This window comes from Nyctibius grandis, chromosome 10, assembly GCF_013368605.1.
Source record: "Nyctibius grandis isolate bNycGra1 chromosome 10, bNycGra1.pri, whole genome shotgun sequence".
NCBI classification, from domain to species: domain Eukaryota; kingdom Metazoa; phylum Chordata; class Aves; order Nyctibiiformes; family Nyctibiidae; genus Nyctibius; species Nyctibius grandis.
The window spans coordinates 8,232,700-8,249,880 of record NC_090667.1 but is presented as its reverse complement, the minus strand read 5'-3'; the positions used below and the strand labels follow the sequence as shown (position 1 = coordinate 8,249,880).

Here is a 17,181-nt window from a genome sequence, read left to right as displayed (position 1 = left end):
ACTAGACTACTAAAGCATTATTCACATCATTCTAATAAAACAAATGAAAGCTGTACTTCTAATTAAAAACTTTATTAACCTGTTCCAGAAACAGAAACCCTACTGGCTTTGTGATTCTGTGAAATCTCCAGAATCCACTTACCAAACCCTAAGGAAAGTTACCATTATATTTATTATCTCCTTCAAATTCTCTCTTCCTCTTTGGAAAAAAGAGGAAGTGCCAGAATGACTACTCAATCACAAAAGGAAAACCGCACACATTTCTTACAATACACAGCGAAAACAAACTTTTATCTGCCAACTACCAAAGAGTCCGTCCCATCAGAGGGTGGAAGCAATCTTGTAGCTGCCATGACAAAGATGAAACATGGGAAAACTAGGTAGTATTAGTATTTCAATGTACATTTAGTTGAATTTTCCCTAAAGTCAGGTACACTCAGTCCTGGTAACAGCTCAGTAATGCAAGGTACTAATTCCTGTCCACCCACAGCTAAATCTGGAGGAGCTATTGATGCTCATCCCTTCATGGGATGTCCTTGGAGCCTGCAGGATCAGTGCTTCAGTGTGCAGGATATTCACAGCTTGTTTTCAGAGAACTATGACTAAGTGTGTTTTCCTCTGCAAAATACGTAACTTTTTCTGTGGCTTTCTCCTCGGGCCCGCCCGTGCACTGAGAAGTCCTCAGGGTGGAAAGTCTCACTTCCAGGCCTCTAAAACAAATGAAAAAAAACCCCCTACTTTGTAAAGTTAATTAAATTCTTAACTTTTCTTAGCTTGTGGAGAAGTCATGGACATTGCACAAAATATTGACTGAAAGTTTGCCCTGCCTTTACACCCCTCTAGATACCAAACAACTCTAATGTCTTATGCTGGGTTTGTTTGATGGCTTTTAGCTCATAAATGGGGAGTATCTGTGGCCTAGCGCCTTTCTTCCATTGCTCCTCTGTTAGACATGGCTCTTGGCTTTTATTCTCTGCATCACTAAACTTTGGTTTACTTAAAATAAAGAATTGGAGGCAGCCTCATGGGGATGAATCAACACTTGATGCGTTGTTGAGCAGTAGACACAACACACCCAAATCAGCTTTAAGTGGGTGAATAATTTTCCCCAATTGTTTTTAAGAACACATTTTTAAACAGAGGCTGGGGACTTCCTGAAAGAGCAGAAAAGTGATACAGGCAGGAGAGAGACCAACTCTTACCAAATATTGGTCAGTACAAATTTTGCCCTCAAGCTCATCCCAAGCACTAACATGGAATACCTACAGCAGACGTTGCTGCTACAGGGAAGACTTGCAGATTTACCACAAACTTTCGATAGAGTTCACCATTTTCAAGGGAGTCACGTGAAGAACAAAGCTGTGTTATCCAATGAGGCATAAAAGAGCAATAATTAAATCGGTAGGTATTTATGTTAACAGCTGAGACATTTGGGGCCATGGTCTGGTTGTGCTTTAAGGGGAGATGGGATTAGTGGAGCAGTTACTCATCCTTCCCACAGCTGGTGGAGATGGGAGGGCTTGAGCTGGCTGGGGGGGGGAGTGATTTCCCCAGGAGTCCTTGAGAGCCTGGCTAAGGTGGGATACTGCAAGTGAGCGTGCTTGCGAAGACTCACAAAGGAGGGAAAGTCTCATCCTGTTGAGGAATGAAGAAATGGAGAGCAAGTTTGGACAGGTGACCCTGGTGTGCTTTGTATTTTCACTTGTGCTGTGTGTTGTCTTAGGGCTGCTGGTGTACCAGGCCTAACAGGTTGAAAAGGTGGAGGTGAATTTTTGGTTGACTAAAGAGCTCTGTGTGGGAGCACAGATATTAGGTGACTACTGATCCCTGGGCCAGGAAAAGCAATGAAGGAAACCAGCTCTGCCATTTTCTGTCTTCATGTCACGTGTTGCCTTGTGTAAGAAGGTACCGAAACTAGAAAGGACCTTGTAGTGTTAGATAGTATTTTTGTATTTGACTATTAGTAACAATTACTAAACTAAAATTACTGACCCCACTGCAGACATTGCTTTCCTTCTGTCTGGCTGAGCACGTCACTGTTGTGGGCTCTAGCCCGTGACTGGAGCTGGAGGAAGTCTGATCTGGTCTCTGAACTAGATCTCGGAAAACATCTTCAGCAATTTCTTCTTTCTGCAACTTTTACCAAATCAATCTCTGCTGGGATCAGAGTTAGACAAGTGGGTTTCCAAAATTATCTGATTCCAACCACTCATGCTCTGAAGGAGTATGAGGACTGCTAATTAAGAATTAAGACTGCTAATCATGAAAACTGCTTGCCCATAAGGATTTTTTTCTTAATATTACAGACTAATTCAGACTAATTCTTACGTCAGTGAGTTTTCCGTGTAAAGTTCTAGAATATCTGATAACCAAAATGTTGATTAAAGTTTCCTTTCTGCTGTGCAGTTACTCGGTAGACAGACTCTGCAAATGTTGCGCGGAGCAAGAACTTCGCCTTGGATATGCTGTATAATACATACAAACACAGGCAGAAGCTCCCTGTGCTTTTTCATTACTTCACTTCTGTTAGTGGATCTTGGAACAGGCATTTCAAAATGAGCCCCAGAGATGTGCAGGTGGCACTTGGAGCCTGTTCACGCATTAAGAGATTATCCAGCTGCACACAAACTGGCAGCACATTGAGCATGATAAGGCTAATGAGCTGCAAACTGATTTTTTTGGAAGAGCTCTCTGCCTCCCCTTTTGTGCTGGCAAGAAGCCACTAGATAGTGATACAGAAGCAGAAAGGCAGGCACATCTTTCTGGTTCTTCCCAGCACACTTAGATTTTGGGTGGTTTTTTTCAATGCACTCTGTTGCATAGGCTAGTCTTGCTGAAGAAACAAAGCCGTTGTGATGCTGTGTTCATCATCTTCCTTCCCTAGTCACTAGCAACACACTGACCAACTCTGTTTTGACAAGCTTCATGGAAATGGGTAGCTGGATAAGATCCAGACTTGTGCCTCAGGTGGGATTCAGCTGCTCCCTGCACTGGCATCAGCTGGGCATTGGCTCGCAGCCACTGCTTGATGGTGAGCGATGGGAGACAAAGGAGAAACTGGGATCATTGCAGGGAAAAAGTCTCCAGGATACTGGACACATCAGGTTTCATTAGTCCTGTTCACAGAACAGCTGGGGCTGTGTGTACTTGGCATTGTATGAACTGTACCTGGTAGAACATAGCAAATTAGATATTTTACTGATTGCTGGTTAACCTGCCTTATAATGTCAACAATAGGACACTGCTGTATTGTTGTGTCTGTCCCCACGGGTTGCTGTTTATGCTGCACTGAAGCATGTGAAGGTACAGAGCAGCAATGTGGCATCACTTTGGTTCAGAATAGTTCTCTGAGCTTCACGTTGCTTGAATCTGCCACTAAGTTGGCTACAGCAGTTGGCTACACGCTGGTGAAAGAAACCAGGCATCCTGGCTTTGCTGGAGCCTAGTCTATTGGGGTCTACTTCTTGCCAGTGTAACGTAGTGGTGGTGTGATGGATGAGGAAGCTAATGAGCAGTAGCCTCCTACTCTGATGTCCACCTTCGAACTATTCCCACATGCCCTGTCACTGGATACCTGGGAGAAGAAATCAACACCTCCCTCTCCACCTCCCCTCCTCAGGAAGCTGCAGAGAGCAATGAGGTCGTCCCTCAGCCTCCTTTTCCCCAAACTAGACAAATCCAAAGTCCTCAGCCGCTCCTCATCGGACATGCCTTCCAGCCCTTTCACCAGCTTGGTTGGCCTCCTCTGGACTCGTTCAAGTACCTTAACAACCTTCTTAAATTGTGGGGCCCAGAACTGCACACAGTACTTGAGGTGAGGCTGCACCAATGCTGAATACAGCAGGAGAATCACCTCTTTTGACCTGCTTCTATCCGGAAGAGTAGGAAAGAAGCAGTTGCGGTACGTAAAAATCTGGAAATGGAGAAACGAGACTTCAGTGGGGCTCACTCAGCATCTCTGGAAAGTATAAGATCTAGTTTTCTTGCCTTCCACTCACTGCCCCGGAGTCTCCGTCAGCTAAAATGTCCTATGTTGTGATGTTTCACTGGATTATGATACAGATCTTTATAGGTGAGTCTTCACCTGCTTTTTGTGTGCTTGCTCAGAAAACAAAAACTTTGTAAAATTAAAAAGAGTAACACTTGTTTTGTGAAAACAGAACGGTCAAAAAGGTCATAATTATATACAGAACATCAAAAATTTTCTTAACTTACTGAGTTAATACTGATTGAGATTTGTTTTTTTTCTTTTGAAAAGTGTTTGTGCTTTCCTCTGCATATAAGCTTGGTTAGTTCCCCTGTCCCTACAAAGTGTCATATTTCTTTACTACTGTTAAATGTGTACTGCTGGCTTTGCTTCTTTGTCTGTCTCCACCACACTGCAGTGCTGACACAGCCCAAGCTAGGGGATTGAAATACTGACAGAGCAATGAATGTATATCCATGATAAAGAAAGGATTTTCTGAAATGCTGAGGGCTGTCTGCTGCTATGAACTGAGTATGGGAAAGCTCAGCTGGAGATTCCTCTCTTTTTCCACCCAGATGTTCAGTTCACCCATCTAAAATCTGAATCCTAAAAAAGATAGAAGTCAAAGAAGAGTAACTTGGGAGGCTGGGTCTTGCAAGTGTGGTTGGTATTGGCTGCATTTCTGCATGCCCATTTAGGCATCAGCAATGCAGTTTCCAAATTGCCTGAGGTGGCTCAGGAATGCGAGTTCACCCACTTTCAGTGGGCCATGAGCTCCTAATGGGAGTTGTGCTTTTAAATCACTTAGGCATTTCAGGAAATTTTGTCTCAGATGACTAAATATCAATTGGCTAACCTCTGCGGGGATGAAATATTATGTATAACGTCTACAGCAACTGCGATGTTCTTAAATTGATCTGAAAAGTAGTGGAAAATTTTGGTCAGCGGTGGGATACACTGAGGGGCAAGAGGTGATCCGTGCCCCATTGAGGCAAGGTAACACAACCTCCACAGTGTCTGCTGTGCAACTGGGGCTTGGCCGGCACTTTGCTGTAGCCCAGGGAATTCCATAATATTTTTTGCCTTTTGCCGGTCTCAGCAGAAGAAACAGGAGGGCTCTCCTTGCCATATCTTCAGCCTCAAAATAATTTGGTGGTACTTTCCTCCATTTGGTCTTATTTTCAAAACCTTTCTTATAGGTAGAGCTACAGAAGGGTGAGAATGACTTTTTGTTACCTTCTCTGTAACTCAGCTCAGCGCTGAGAATGGGTAGTCTTGAGACTCAGGAAACCAGCAGACTGGGCACTTAAATTCTTTTCTGTTTCTCAGTCATTTTCTCTGCAATTTCATCAGTACAGAAGCTTCAAGAAAAAATTTTAAAAAGTAAGGCTGATACGGAAAAGATGCCAAGTATCTTCCAGAAAGAAGGAAAATTATTCCAGAAATCGATCAAGAAAAAAACCATTCTTTTTCAACCAGCCATCTTGGCTGGAGGATGTATGTCTTTGTCCTTCAAATGACCAGTCTATGGGAGAGGTGACCACCACAACAGCAACTATTGGAGTTGCTACTTAATACCAACTGTCACTGAGGGTTGGTTCAAGAGACACTATGTATGAATACATGTGTATCTGTATGATCTGAACAATTATGAATACCCCTTTCTATTTTGGAAGATGTATTAAACATCTGAGGTCCATTTCTCTCTCACTCGGATTAAGGACTTAGAGTGGCAAACCTCACTGACTTCAGTGGGACTACCCAGGCATAGCTGATGCTCAGCGTGCCTTGGGTCAAATCTGGATGCCTAGGAGGGTCACTGCCATGGACAAGGGTAGGATTCCTCTCGCAGTAAGACTAGGGTGTCACAATATAACAGTCTCAGGAACCTCTTAATTTCAAAGACATGTTCATTCAGTCCTATTTACTATTTCTTTTGGAAAACGTCTGTGGAAGAGGCTGCAGCTGAGAAGGAAGTTATTTAGTCCTTGCAGAGGTTCATATTGTTGAATCAAGGCTGTTGTGGTATTGAAGCTTTCCATACCAACCCGCAGTGCAGGCAGTTAAGAACATTAGCTTCACATAAATTAAAAGAGGATTTGAAACTGCAGAACTTGTCACTTTCTAGCACCAATACTGTTGGGAAACTGCACTGGAGACACTCTGGTGCCTTGTGTCTTCCCTCTTCTTCTTTATTTATTTATTTAATAAGCTCAGGACTCTGCTTCTTTCAAAGAGAAGAGCAGGCAAATTTTCATTTGTTAAAGGGTTGCTTAATGAAGCTGCTTTTGTGCTGTGCAGGACTGGGATGAAATAAGAACAGACGATAAGCCCATTTCTCCTCAAGCAGCAGTGACTGTATCTCCAGGAACGGCTCAAGCTGGTCTTGGTTTTACACCCATCTTTGTTGGGGTGACATGAAAATATGTGTTAACCCACTCAGTGACAAACCCCCTGCTTCCCTAGGGATACTTTCAAGGTCAACTGGATGAACTGTATTTGTTCTGTTATCACATAAAGAGCCTGTTTTCTCTGTTTGTTTTGCTGTAACAAGGCAAATGAACCTCCCCTTTCCAAGGACTAAAGCAAGCAGCCATCTTGCAAAGCCTTATCCTGTATTCAGGAATTCATTGTTTGGCACATCCTACCTTCATTTCACTGCAAAAGCTTCTGCCCTTCACACCATATTGCATGTTGTTTTGTCTGTCTCTACGCTTTTAGCATTTGGAGCTGCGGAAACCTGAACGAGTTGGCTTATCATGCCAATGGGATAAGCAATAATGAAGCCGAAATGTCATCCCAATAACAAGTCATGAGGCAGCCTGCCATAGACTAAAACCTCACCTGGGGAATAGTCCATTAAAGACAAAACAAAAGAGACATGGACACAGTTGGAAGCATCTGTTTGCTATCTGGGAGTTATGCCAAAAAGAAAAGGCATTCAAACAGCTGGCAAAATAGAAATGTTTGGCAAACCAGGGCCAAAGGCGGTGATAATAGCAGCAACTGCTGTAAGTCCTCTTTGGGGTAAGCAAGCTGGCCATGAGACATCAGATCTGCAGGATGATCCTCTTGCTGCAGCAGAGGACCAGATCTGGATGAGCCCCAGGTCCCTCAGTTCCTGCTCCACCACATGTAAATGATAACATGGGGGGAAAAAGGCAACAAGATTGGAGGACTGACACAGACTAGATGAATGTAAACCAGAAAAGATTTGTTCCTATAGACACTTTTATGTTAGAAATCCCTTTTAGGGCAATCTGGGAACTGAATGGACAGTTTAGAGGGAGCATTATGTAGCAAAGATTCAAACCAGATGCTAAGGGTGTGTACTGGCTGTGAACACCAAGTACAGCTGGTCATTAAGAGTAAGAGCACAAGGAAAGCATGCGTATGCTCTTTTTAACACCAGTATAATGCTAGCAGTTAAAGCTCTGATGTACACAGTGCTCTGCAAGGTAACTGGGATAGTTGGTAGGGCTGGCTCAGAAACTGAAAAAGCAGTGCACTTCCTGAGAACAGGTTCCCATAGACAGATCCCACTGTTCTGCCAGCTTAATTAGGCCTAATTTCACACATGAATAGGTATTTTGGACCCTGCTATTGAGACTGTCAGAGAAAGGCAACTATGACCGCATTTCCTTTTTTGAGGGAGATAATGGTGGGCTGAGAAAACCAGATGTATTTCACACCAGGTTTCTGAACAACTTTCAAACGGTCCTGTGGGAGAGGATATGGGATGGGAGCAGAGCCCCCAAATTCCATTTGCACAGGTCTAGTCTGCACTCGAGCTGCCAGCAACAGACCTCAGCTTCGCTCACCACATGTTTGATATGAGTGATGTGTTTCATGAGCAGCTGGCTGGGGCCAGAGCAGCAGCAAGCCAACACCCACGAGCTCCCGGCTGTCACCCATCGTGCCCTGGGCCATTAGCTGCCACAGGCTGCTGGGGAAGGCTCGGGGGATCAGGAAAAGTGGCCTGCCTGCAGGCAGGAGTGTTTCTTTTCCTGACTCATTGTGTTGCATAGGTAGAGTTGTGCATCAAAGACTGCTAACGCTCATCTTTCCTTGTTCTTCCTTGACAGCCCACACTGCATCCGAAGCTGTTGTTAGAGGAGTAATAGGGCAACCTGTTCAGTTGCCTTGCTTCTACCAGGTGGCACGACAAAAGGACATCTCCGATATATGCTGGGGCAGAGGCCCATGCCCAAATTCAAAGTGCAGTAACGAAATTTTGCACACCACTGGTAATAGGGTGACGTTCAGAAAGTCTCAGAGATACAATCTCCAGGGCTATATTTCCTATGGAGATGTGTCTCTCACAATTGGAAAAGTGAAGGCAGAAGATGCAGGTACCTACTGCTGCCGTGTAGAGATCCCAGGTTGGTTCAACGACATCAAACAGAACATGCGACTGGAGGTAGACAGAGGTGAGTTTTGGCAAAAAGTGTTTTTCCTAAATTACATAGTTTTCAAGGGAGGTCTGCAACCAGTTGCCCATTTGAACTGCATTCAATGAGCAGTTTTGATGAGAAAATAGTAACTTTTACCTTTTTTTTGCTTTTCAAATGAAATATTTAATTTTTCATTGTGTAGCTATATTTGAAGTTTTAAAAGATGATGGAATTTAAAAAGGGATTTATCATTTGAAGAGCTCTTGGAATGAAATTCAGTTTTTCATTTGGGGTTCACCCCAACACTGAAAAGGCTTTCATTTAGTTCATGTCATAAGGAGACCCATGTATTTAGAAATTTTGTCTCAGAGTCTTGAAGGACTTTTCCCCCTGCCTATTATTTTGCTGATCTGCAGGATAAAGTAAGTGTCTTAAGTAAAGAAGAGATTGAAAAGCATTGCAAAACACAGAAAAAAAGATGGTACCCACTCTCCACACTGCAGAGAGACAATTTTTTTCTTGACTTTTACAGGGTGTTCAGGAATCTACACAGGACCACAGGACTCTTGTGTGCCTGTTGTAAATGATATAACAGGAGAGTGGGGGAAAAAATGCTGCAATCCCATATCTATCCCTGAGTTTGAAGGCAACAGAGTTCATGAAAAAGGACCAGAAGAAAAGATTAGCAAGAAGCTTGTAGCTGAAAATTGAGCTATTTTATTTATTTTATTTTTATGAGGACATTGAAAAGCAAAATCATGAAGTTTGCAAGTTTTTGGGTTCTACCACACAAAGTTCTGGCCCTTCCATTTCTGTAAGAGTTCACCCTTGACCAGAGGGTGTTTGAGACCTACCAAAAAAAAAAAGCAAATCTGTAAATCTGGGAGTTGCTCTGACTTGGACATGCTTTCTGCTAACTAAACAACCTTTTTAAATAGCGACTCTCCCACCTTCATTCTCAGTATTTTAGCAGCTAGATAATTTTCATTCATTTCTGGGTTGGCTTTCCTCAGAGTTGCTTGTGAATGCTCTGATCTAGTTTTCTCTTGGCTGTGTTTTTCCCATGCAGCCCCTCCAGTGATGATAACCACCACAAGAAAGGCTCCTATTTCCCCCAAACATTTCAGAAAAACAACTTTTGCTCCCCAAGGAACCTCTGATCATCAAGCAACAGCGGAGACTGCTGTCCTCCTGACAACCACCATCCCCAAAACAACCACTGAAAACACCAATCATCAAGCAACAGCGGAGACTGCTGTCCTTCTGACAACCACCGTCCCCAATGCAACAACTGCAACCACTGAGTCTCCAGCAGTAATTACACTGGAGACCATTGCTACCCCAACATTTGCTGTGACAACAAATGACACTTTTCCAGAAACTATGGTGACAACCAGTGCTCTCCCAGATTTTTCAACTGGTTTCCAAGCAGCTGACACGAGGACTGAAGATGACGACATGTTCTGCTCAGGAGAGTCTGTCTCTCTTCCCAGAGGTACAAAGGGTAACCAGCACCAATCCTTTCTTTCTTCTGTGTAACAGAGATGATCTGTGTTAGCTTGACTCTGGCATCATAGAGACTTTCCAGATACTTATATTTGTACCTGAGAAGTTTTCTCTGAGATGCCTATAGGTATGTCTCAGTAGGTTTGAGGAACACAGGTCAAACGTTGTGGATGATGCCAAACCAGAGTGAATGGCCAAGATAGCAGAGGGTCGGGCTTGCATTCAGAGGAGTTTTAACAGGCTGGAGAAATAATGTGACAGAAACCTCAAGAAGTACAACAGAAATAAATGCAAAGTCCTGCACTTGGGATGGAGCAGGAGAGATTCGCTCAATTTTGCATTATTTTTTTTCTTGATTTGGGAAAGACAATTGAAATGGTCTGCTGAAAAGGTTAGTTTAGAGCACATTCTGCTTGAGCAATAAAGTCAGTGAGAATTCAAAACATGCTTAAAATTGAGTACTTACGTTGTCATCCCATACAAAGGCTGCTGTTATTATTATTATTTAGTTGAACAGAGTGACCTATTATCATACTAACCATTCCTATGTTGCCCCTTTATCCACATCAATGACTTCTTTTCTACACATTGATGTCTGCATGCAAGGCTGGTTTTTGCACCTTTCTTGGGTCTTCTAGCACTTGAAGTTCTTTCTAACCTGAACCTCTGAGGACAGATTTTCTGTATCATCTCTTGTCTTCCAGCCATAATAATGTGCCCCAGTTAAACTTGGCAGCAAACAATTACATCCACAGCTGAACAGTTAAAGCATCTAAACACTGGCCATGCTAGTAAAGTACATCTGTTATCTGGGTAGGATGAGCTGAAAAACTCATGAATGTGAAAACTGAGGTGCAGATTTTCACCCCTTAGTTGCAGATGCAAGCAATTTTGAATGCCATATGAAGACCTCCCTAATCTGTGATCTTTATAAGCATTACTTTTTACTTTCTTTCAGTGACTACTGAATTCCTAAGTACATTTCCGACTGCAGAGGGAACTGGAAGTGCTGACACTTCTCTCGTGGTGGAAGACCTGCCAACTGCAGGTGAGTAGGATAACGTTGCAAGGTCAGAAGCTGCATGTTCAGAGAAATGAAGAAGTTGTCATAAACAAAAGTATTGATTATTCTTATAAGTTTACCAAACATGTACTGATAGCTAGTCATTGCATCTGGAAGTAAGAGGTATCTGGGGTCCCCACAGAAATTGTTTGAAATCAGGATGTAACAACAGCTGAGAAAAACATATTTTTAAGCCTCCAAAGGAAGTAGGTTTTGAGTCACTCTCTACTGTCAGGTATCTCAGGTCTGAGAGAAGTTAAGAACTAGTCTTTGTTACCATTCCAGTTGAATTCTCAGATATCCGATTTGTCATCGCTGTGAGTTCACTGAGGTTTCCATTTTAAGTCCTCCCTGAGTGTTGTGAGCTTTGAACATCGCTGAACATATTCAGCCAGATGTGGCTGCAGGCTCAGCTCTCCAGTGCTCAACATGCGTCGTTGGTCATGATGGAAAGCAGCAGGCAATTACCACAACTATCAGTCATTCCTTCAAGAGAAAAGGAATTGGTATACAAAAATCATAGCGTATATGAGAAATGAACAAACTTACATGAAGTTTGCACTTTATGTCTCTCAGTCAAGTATAAAAGTAGAACGGCTCAAGTTATTCAGGTGTGATAGTCTGCCCACCAGATGCCCTCAAATGAGTACTTAAAAAAAGGAAAGCTAAAATCCAAGGATGGCATGTCATATTTGGCTGTTAAGAGAGTCCTTTTAGTTTCAACTAGTGCCAAGAATCTCTTCATTCTCAAAAATACAGTATTTAGATTTTTGCAGGTCTTCTTTTGCCAGACCTAGAGACTTACAGCAGAAATAGAGTTTAGGAAACTGTTACTTAATGCCTCACAGAAAAGACTGAACTGGTCTCTTGAGCATTTGTGAGCGTTTCTCACCCCTGTCTCACTTGTCATCTTTCTGATGTAGTTCTGGATAATGCCTGTATTCTGCCATTGTAAATGGGAAGTTTTGCAAAGGGTCTTACCTTTGGGATCCTGGAGGCAACTTAAGTTGTGACTGTGGGCTAAAAAGAGCCACCACAAAAGCAATAACAGCAAAAAATGTACCGTGCTTATGTGACTCATGTACACTCCCACCCATGCAAAAACTTGTGTCATGCTGTTTCCGAGAGCCAGACTGTCATAAGGTGTGAAAATGCTGCAGCATAATTGAGCACTGTCTGGTAGGAGCCATAAGCCAAGTTAAGTTCTTGACTCAGTCTCCTTTTACTCTGAGAAATAATGTACTAAATGGACCAACTTCAACCTTATTGTAATGTAAGGGAAGGCTAATTTGTTGCTGAGCTCTGTGTTGATGTTAGCACAGTGGCTGGGAGAGAAACCCAAGGTTGAGACAGCCCTCCATCTCCAAGCACAATTCTTGCCAGATAGGTTGGGTTAGCTGGGGCGGTTGATGACCAGGCTCTGATTTAGTTTCTCTTCTGTCTTTGCCTCCTTTCCCCCAGCAACAACCCCACCAGCACCAACCATGCTTCGGACCCCAAAGAGAACTCTTGCTCCTTCAGGTACAGAAAGTAAGCAGCAACAGTTACTCTCATCAACGAGGCTGCAGCAAACTGCAAGAAAGTTTAATTTTGACTTGTGGGACGTGCGTGTCGGAGTGAGATATGCACTTATTGTGTGTTTGGGGGGAGTTCTACTGAAATACAGTTCTCCTCTCTTCTGAGAGAGGGAAGAGGGCTGTCATAAAACAGACATATGGCAAAATGCAATGTTCACGTATCCCTGGGATTTTCAGCACTTGCTAGGGTTTTATTACCTATATTTGTTTAGCTGTAGTGCTTGTTAGCCATAATCTCTTTTCTACTCCAGTGCAAATTTCTAGCTACAGTTGCATGCATATGAGCCTGTGCCCTGTCCATGTCTTTGATAAAATGCAGGCACATTATTTGGTACATGGAGACAAATCAACTCCGGTCTCAGAGAGGGCCGATCAGAATTGAGAAATTTGGGGGAGATTACGTTATGCACTGAATAACATACTCTGAAAAAGAAAAAAGCTATTTTTTTTCTAATGGGATTATTTGTGACCATCTGAGCATCCCCATCACCATGTGACATTCTGGGTGTCTCATGCACATAAAGTTTCCTTTGGCTGTGGTCTTGGGCACCGCAAGCGTGTTACATACACATGCCTTGACAAATGACTCATCTGGTCCCTGGTACATTTTGCTCAGATGGAGGCTCCATGGTTGTTCTCTTGTCAAACCTTTGAAAGCACTACTCATCACAGTCTTTCCATACATTAGGGAATGACCTAAGGCATAGGAGCTTTCCTGTCATAGGATGTAAGCTGAGGTTTTGATTCACTAAGCTGAGTGACTCCTCTGTTTTGAAGATGCTGCTAAACATTGGGTGCTTCCTGTGACAGATAAGTGCTCCAAATACTTAAATACTTCAGTACTTTGTAGCATGAGGTCATGATGAGCCAACGCCCAAGCCTAGATTAACTTTTTGTGACTTTAAAATCACTAGCATAAGAGAGTAGGATCATAGGATAACAGCAGAAAGCTCTGCTGCAAGCGTTGTTGAGCACTCATTTATTTCATCCCTATTTCCAAAGCTTAGAAAACTAGAAGTGAATTATTCTTAATATCCCTAAATAGAAAAAAAACATGCATCATCTTCATAGAGCTTTCTTAAATCTGTGGTAAGTTATCTGAACATAAAGATGTTTCCTGTGGTTTTCAGTACTAACACAGCTTTCAAAAACTGCAATCACACATAACTGACCACAACTAAACTGAGGCAGTTCCCGCACTTAGACTTGTACCTTGTTTGCTGCCTCTGCTCTCTACGACATCTTGTCATGCTTACAGCAGTGAAAACTCCTTTACAGCAGATAAGTTTCTACTGTCTTGCTTCAAGGGCTGTCCCCAGGAAGCCTTCTCTTTCCTTGATGAAGACTGACATTTCCCAATGACTGCCTGATATACCATTTGTGGCAGAAACAGATTGTTCCCTTTTGGTTGCAAGGTGCTTCATTTCTCCTACTCAGGGCCAGATTTTGCCCTCCTAATTCCCTGAGAGTTCATTACTCCTTGACTAAGGCAATGGCAATCACAGTGGCCCTCACTCCTTCAGGTGACTGTGCCAGTAATAATGTCAATCTCTTATTTTCAGGGACTTCAGCAAGTTCAGATGGCAAGGCTGAGAAACACGATAATGGAGATCAGGTAAAACTTCCTCTAAGTTTCAAGGGTGTTTAACTAGAAGCCAGAAGGTCAGCAGGACATGCTAGTGATTTTGAATGTATTCATACTAAAGGTACAGCATTTGCAAACAGGAGCTTGAACTTTTATTCAGAAGCTCATGAACCATCTATTCATCTTTCCAGTGGATAGAGCCAAAGCCTGTGACCATCCCATCTGGCTTGGACACTTCAGAAAAACCTCATCCCCCTGACACCCCTGTAAGACAGGCAGAGGTAGCATCCTTGGGGTGTGACCAGGCAAAAGGCAACTTAGGAGGGTTTTTACGCTTCCCTGTCTCTAATTAAGAGAAGGATGAGGGTGACTAAACTCCTACTTTAGACACCTTATTAAGAAGTTTGTGTTAACTGTGATGAATCTAGGCTCAAATGCTTCAGAAGAAAATTTATTAAATACTTACAGGTAATTCATGTTGTTTATCATGATCAACCTGATGTGTCTTCTCCATACTTTGTACAGGCAAGCTCAGAAAAGCGTTGCAAACTCCATTCCAATGCAGATATTTCAGAGCTCTTAACCACTAGGGCAACCCACCCCTGCATGAATAGTTCTGAAGTAAACACACTTCTAAAGCCTTTTCAGTTTTTCTTTTCTCCCTTCCAGTTTCCCAGCTATGCCATTCTCATTGCCTGTCTCATAGCGGTGCCCATTCTTTTTGTAGTGATGCTCTCATTGTTCTTTTGGAAACGTAAGTATCCCTAAGCACATAACTGATGAATATTTCTAGGGCTGACCTAGTGCAGGTATCCTTCTGTATCTCTGGTTAATCTTCTGGTAAATCTGCCATGGCCCCTGTGACAGCACTCTATTCATTTTATGGGGTTTGCTGTCCTTACTCCAGGACTGTGTCACCACGAGGAGACCAGGGAACATGAGTTGGTGGGGATGCAGCAGGAGGAAGCCTGTGCAAAGAACCTGTTCACTCACTTGTTGCAGGTCTGGCTCATCTTGTTGGCTCTTGCTTTACAGTAAAGTGGTCCCATAGATTCCTGGAATTGCTCCTGACAGGCATTGGTGTAACTTAAATCAGAATGAGAATCTTTCTTTCCTACTTAGCCCACAGAAATTTTGCAACTTGCTGTCTTTGCTTATGAACTCATTTGACTGATTCATTAGAGTTATAGATTTCTTTTTGCCATTGTGACATTAATATTATTTTGCTTCTAGGTAAACACACAAAGAAGTTTATAATAAAAAGGTAATCTGTTTTGTAATTTCCTATTAAAAGTTCCGATGTAATGTTTCTTAGAGGCTGCAAGGTATTGGCCACTGATTGTAATGGGTGTAGTATTGGCTTGTGGTGCTGACTACCAAAGTTGTGTTATGAGAAAACTTCAGAGCACTTCATCCTAGAAAATCAAACAGTGGTTCCTGAACACTGCTTCTATGTAGCAATGAACAGACATCCAGAGCACTGGAGAATTTCAGCAACTGGTACTGTTATGTAGTGACCCCAGCTTAAGGATATAGCTGATCTGCTTCATTCTTTGATCAAACACCAGGGCACGACTCTGGCGGGGTTATTTTAAAGAAATGAAGAGATAAACAGTTGTGATGATTAACCGGCAAAATGATTGCTGAGAAAGGGATCAGGGATTTATCAAGGATTTATGGACAGTCCTCCATGGAGTGACAATTCATGCCAATACACAAAGAATGGGCCCCAAAAGGTCACACTGCAGCAGTGTGGCAAACCAAGCTTTCCACCACTAGATAAATCTTGCAGCTCTCATGAGGCCACTGCACCCTCTCACACACTCCTTGGGTCACACTGAAGCATCTGAGGTGGTTGTTTTCAGGCAGATATGAAATAAGGAAGTATGATGAATCACCCTGTGCAGGTGTAACTGATAGGTTCATGTCTTCTGGCTTATCTTGGGAAAAGCATTTTCTCTAGGCAAACCACAGGTAGTCCAGGTAAGTAACATCCCTTACCAAAGATCAGTAATTTTTCAATGGTAGATGGTCCTCCATTACATACCCCACGTAGGAGATAAGGATTGGGGGCCAAGGACGGACTCTTTTCTGAATCCTATGGTGATTACCCTACAGCTGTCATTATAAGATCTGAACAGCCCATTCCTATCCATTAGAATAATGCAAGCAAGGTAAATACTTCTCTGGTATAAAAAGCAGGCATTGTACCATTGAAGTCAGTGGACTCAGTAGCATCTTCTTCCTGTTTCAATGGGAATTTGCTGACACTACAAATACGAAACGATGCTCTGAAGCAGCAATGTGCTTTTGTCCCATCCATAGTGATCTATGCTTCTCACTACAGCCTTGGACCAGCGGGAGACCTTCAAAAAGTTTTCAGTGGCGCAGAAGGAGAAAACAGCATTTTTTCCCTGTGAAGAGCTCCTACATCATCTGTAGATGCCATGGAAAATAAAAAGGGCCTGCTTCATGCTGCTTTGAGAGATGCTTACGAGCCCTCAAAATATCAATGGGTGTAAACCAAAGGCCAAAGCTTCAACTGTGAAAATATGAAATCTTTGTGCAAATTTTGCCATGTCACCTTTAAAACACATTGCATAAAGAATCTTCTTTGAGAAAGTGCGTTATGCATTATTCATAGGTGTTTCTGGCATCTGCCTTCTTACTAATACCCTGTTACAGAATTGAATTTGTTTTTCCTCCATTTTTACTAATGCTCTTCCTTGAATACAACTTATACTGTGAGGAACAGGAGAAGAATTAACATGGAATGCTGCCTAACTTCAAATTGCCAAAAAAAAAAAAGAGAGCAAATACAGTTCTTATTGCTTTTATATAATCAAGAGAAAAATTAAGCCACAAGAATGCTGTGAGTATAAATAAAAAATGCAGATTACTTAAGGGGTGCCAATGCTGCCTGTGATTCAGCATGTTTGAATGACCCTTGGAGACTATGTTAATAAAATTGGTAATTTACAGCTAGCAATTGTATTTTTTATGCCACATCCTAGGGCATTTGTACAGGAGTTAGTTATTCCCCAGGTGTTGAAATGACTGGTGTGCTGTCTCAGCTCTCCAAAGTAGTA

General features: G+C 42.5%; 1 protein-coding gene across 1 annotated transcript; it reads left to right on the top strand.

Moving 5' to 3' along the window:
- The first annotated feature begins 3,936 nt into the window (after positions 1 to 3,936).
- Positions 3,937 to 16,512, top strand: LOC137667760 (T-cell immunoglobulin and mucin domain-containing protein 4-like). The gene is made up of 10 exons (XM_068408830.1): positions 3,937 to 4,072; positions 8,053 to 8,397; positions 9,431 to 9,546; positions 9,613 to 9,856; positions 10,826 to 10,915; positions 12,392 to 12,460; positions 14,079 to 14,122; positions 14,762 to 14,846; positions 15,326 to 15,356; positions 16,440 to 16,512. The coding sequence occupies exons 1-10, from the start codon at positions 4,024 to 4,026 to the stop codon at positions 16,510 to 16,512; spliced, it is 1,146 nt and encodes a 381-aa protein (XP_068264931.1). The 5' UTR covers positions 3,937 to 4,023.
- Positions 16,513 to 17,181: the final 669 nt, after the last annotated feature.

Coding starts and splice junctions, on each gene's coding strand:
- LOC137667760 (XM_068408830.1), top strand. CDS start 4,024: ATGTCCTATGTTGTGATGTTTCACTGGATTATGATACAGATCTTTATA. Junction 12,461..14,078: donor TGCTCCTTCAGGTACAGAAA/GTAAGCAGCAAC, acceptor CAGGGACTTCAG/CAAGTTCAGATGGCAAGGCT. Junction 15,357..16,439: donor AAGAAGTTTATAATAAAAAG/GTAATCTGTTTT, acceptor TTCTCACTACAG/CCTTGGACCAGCGGGAGACC.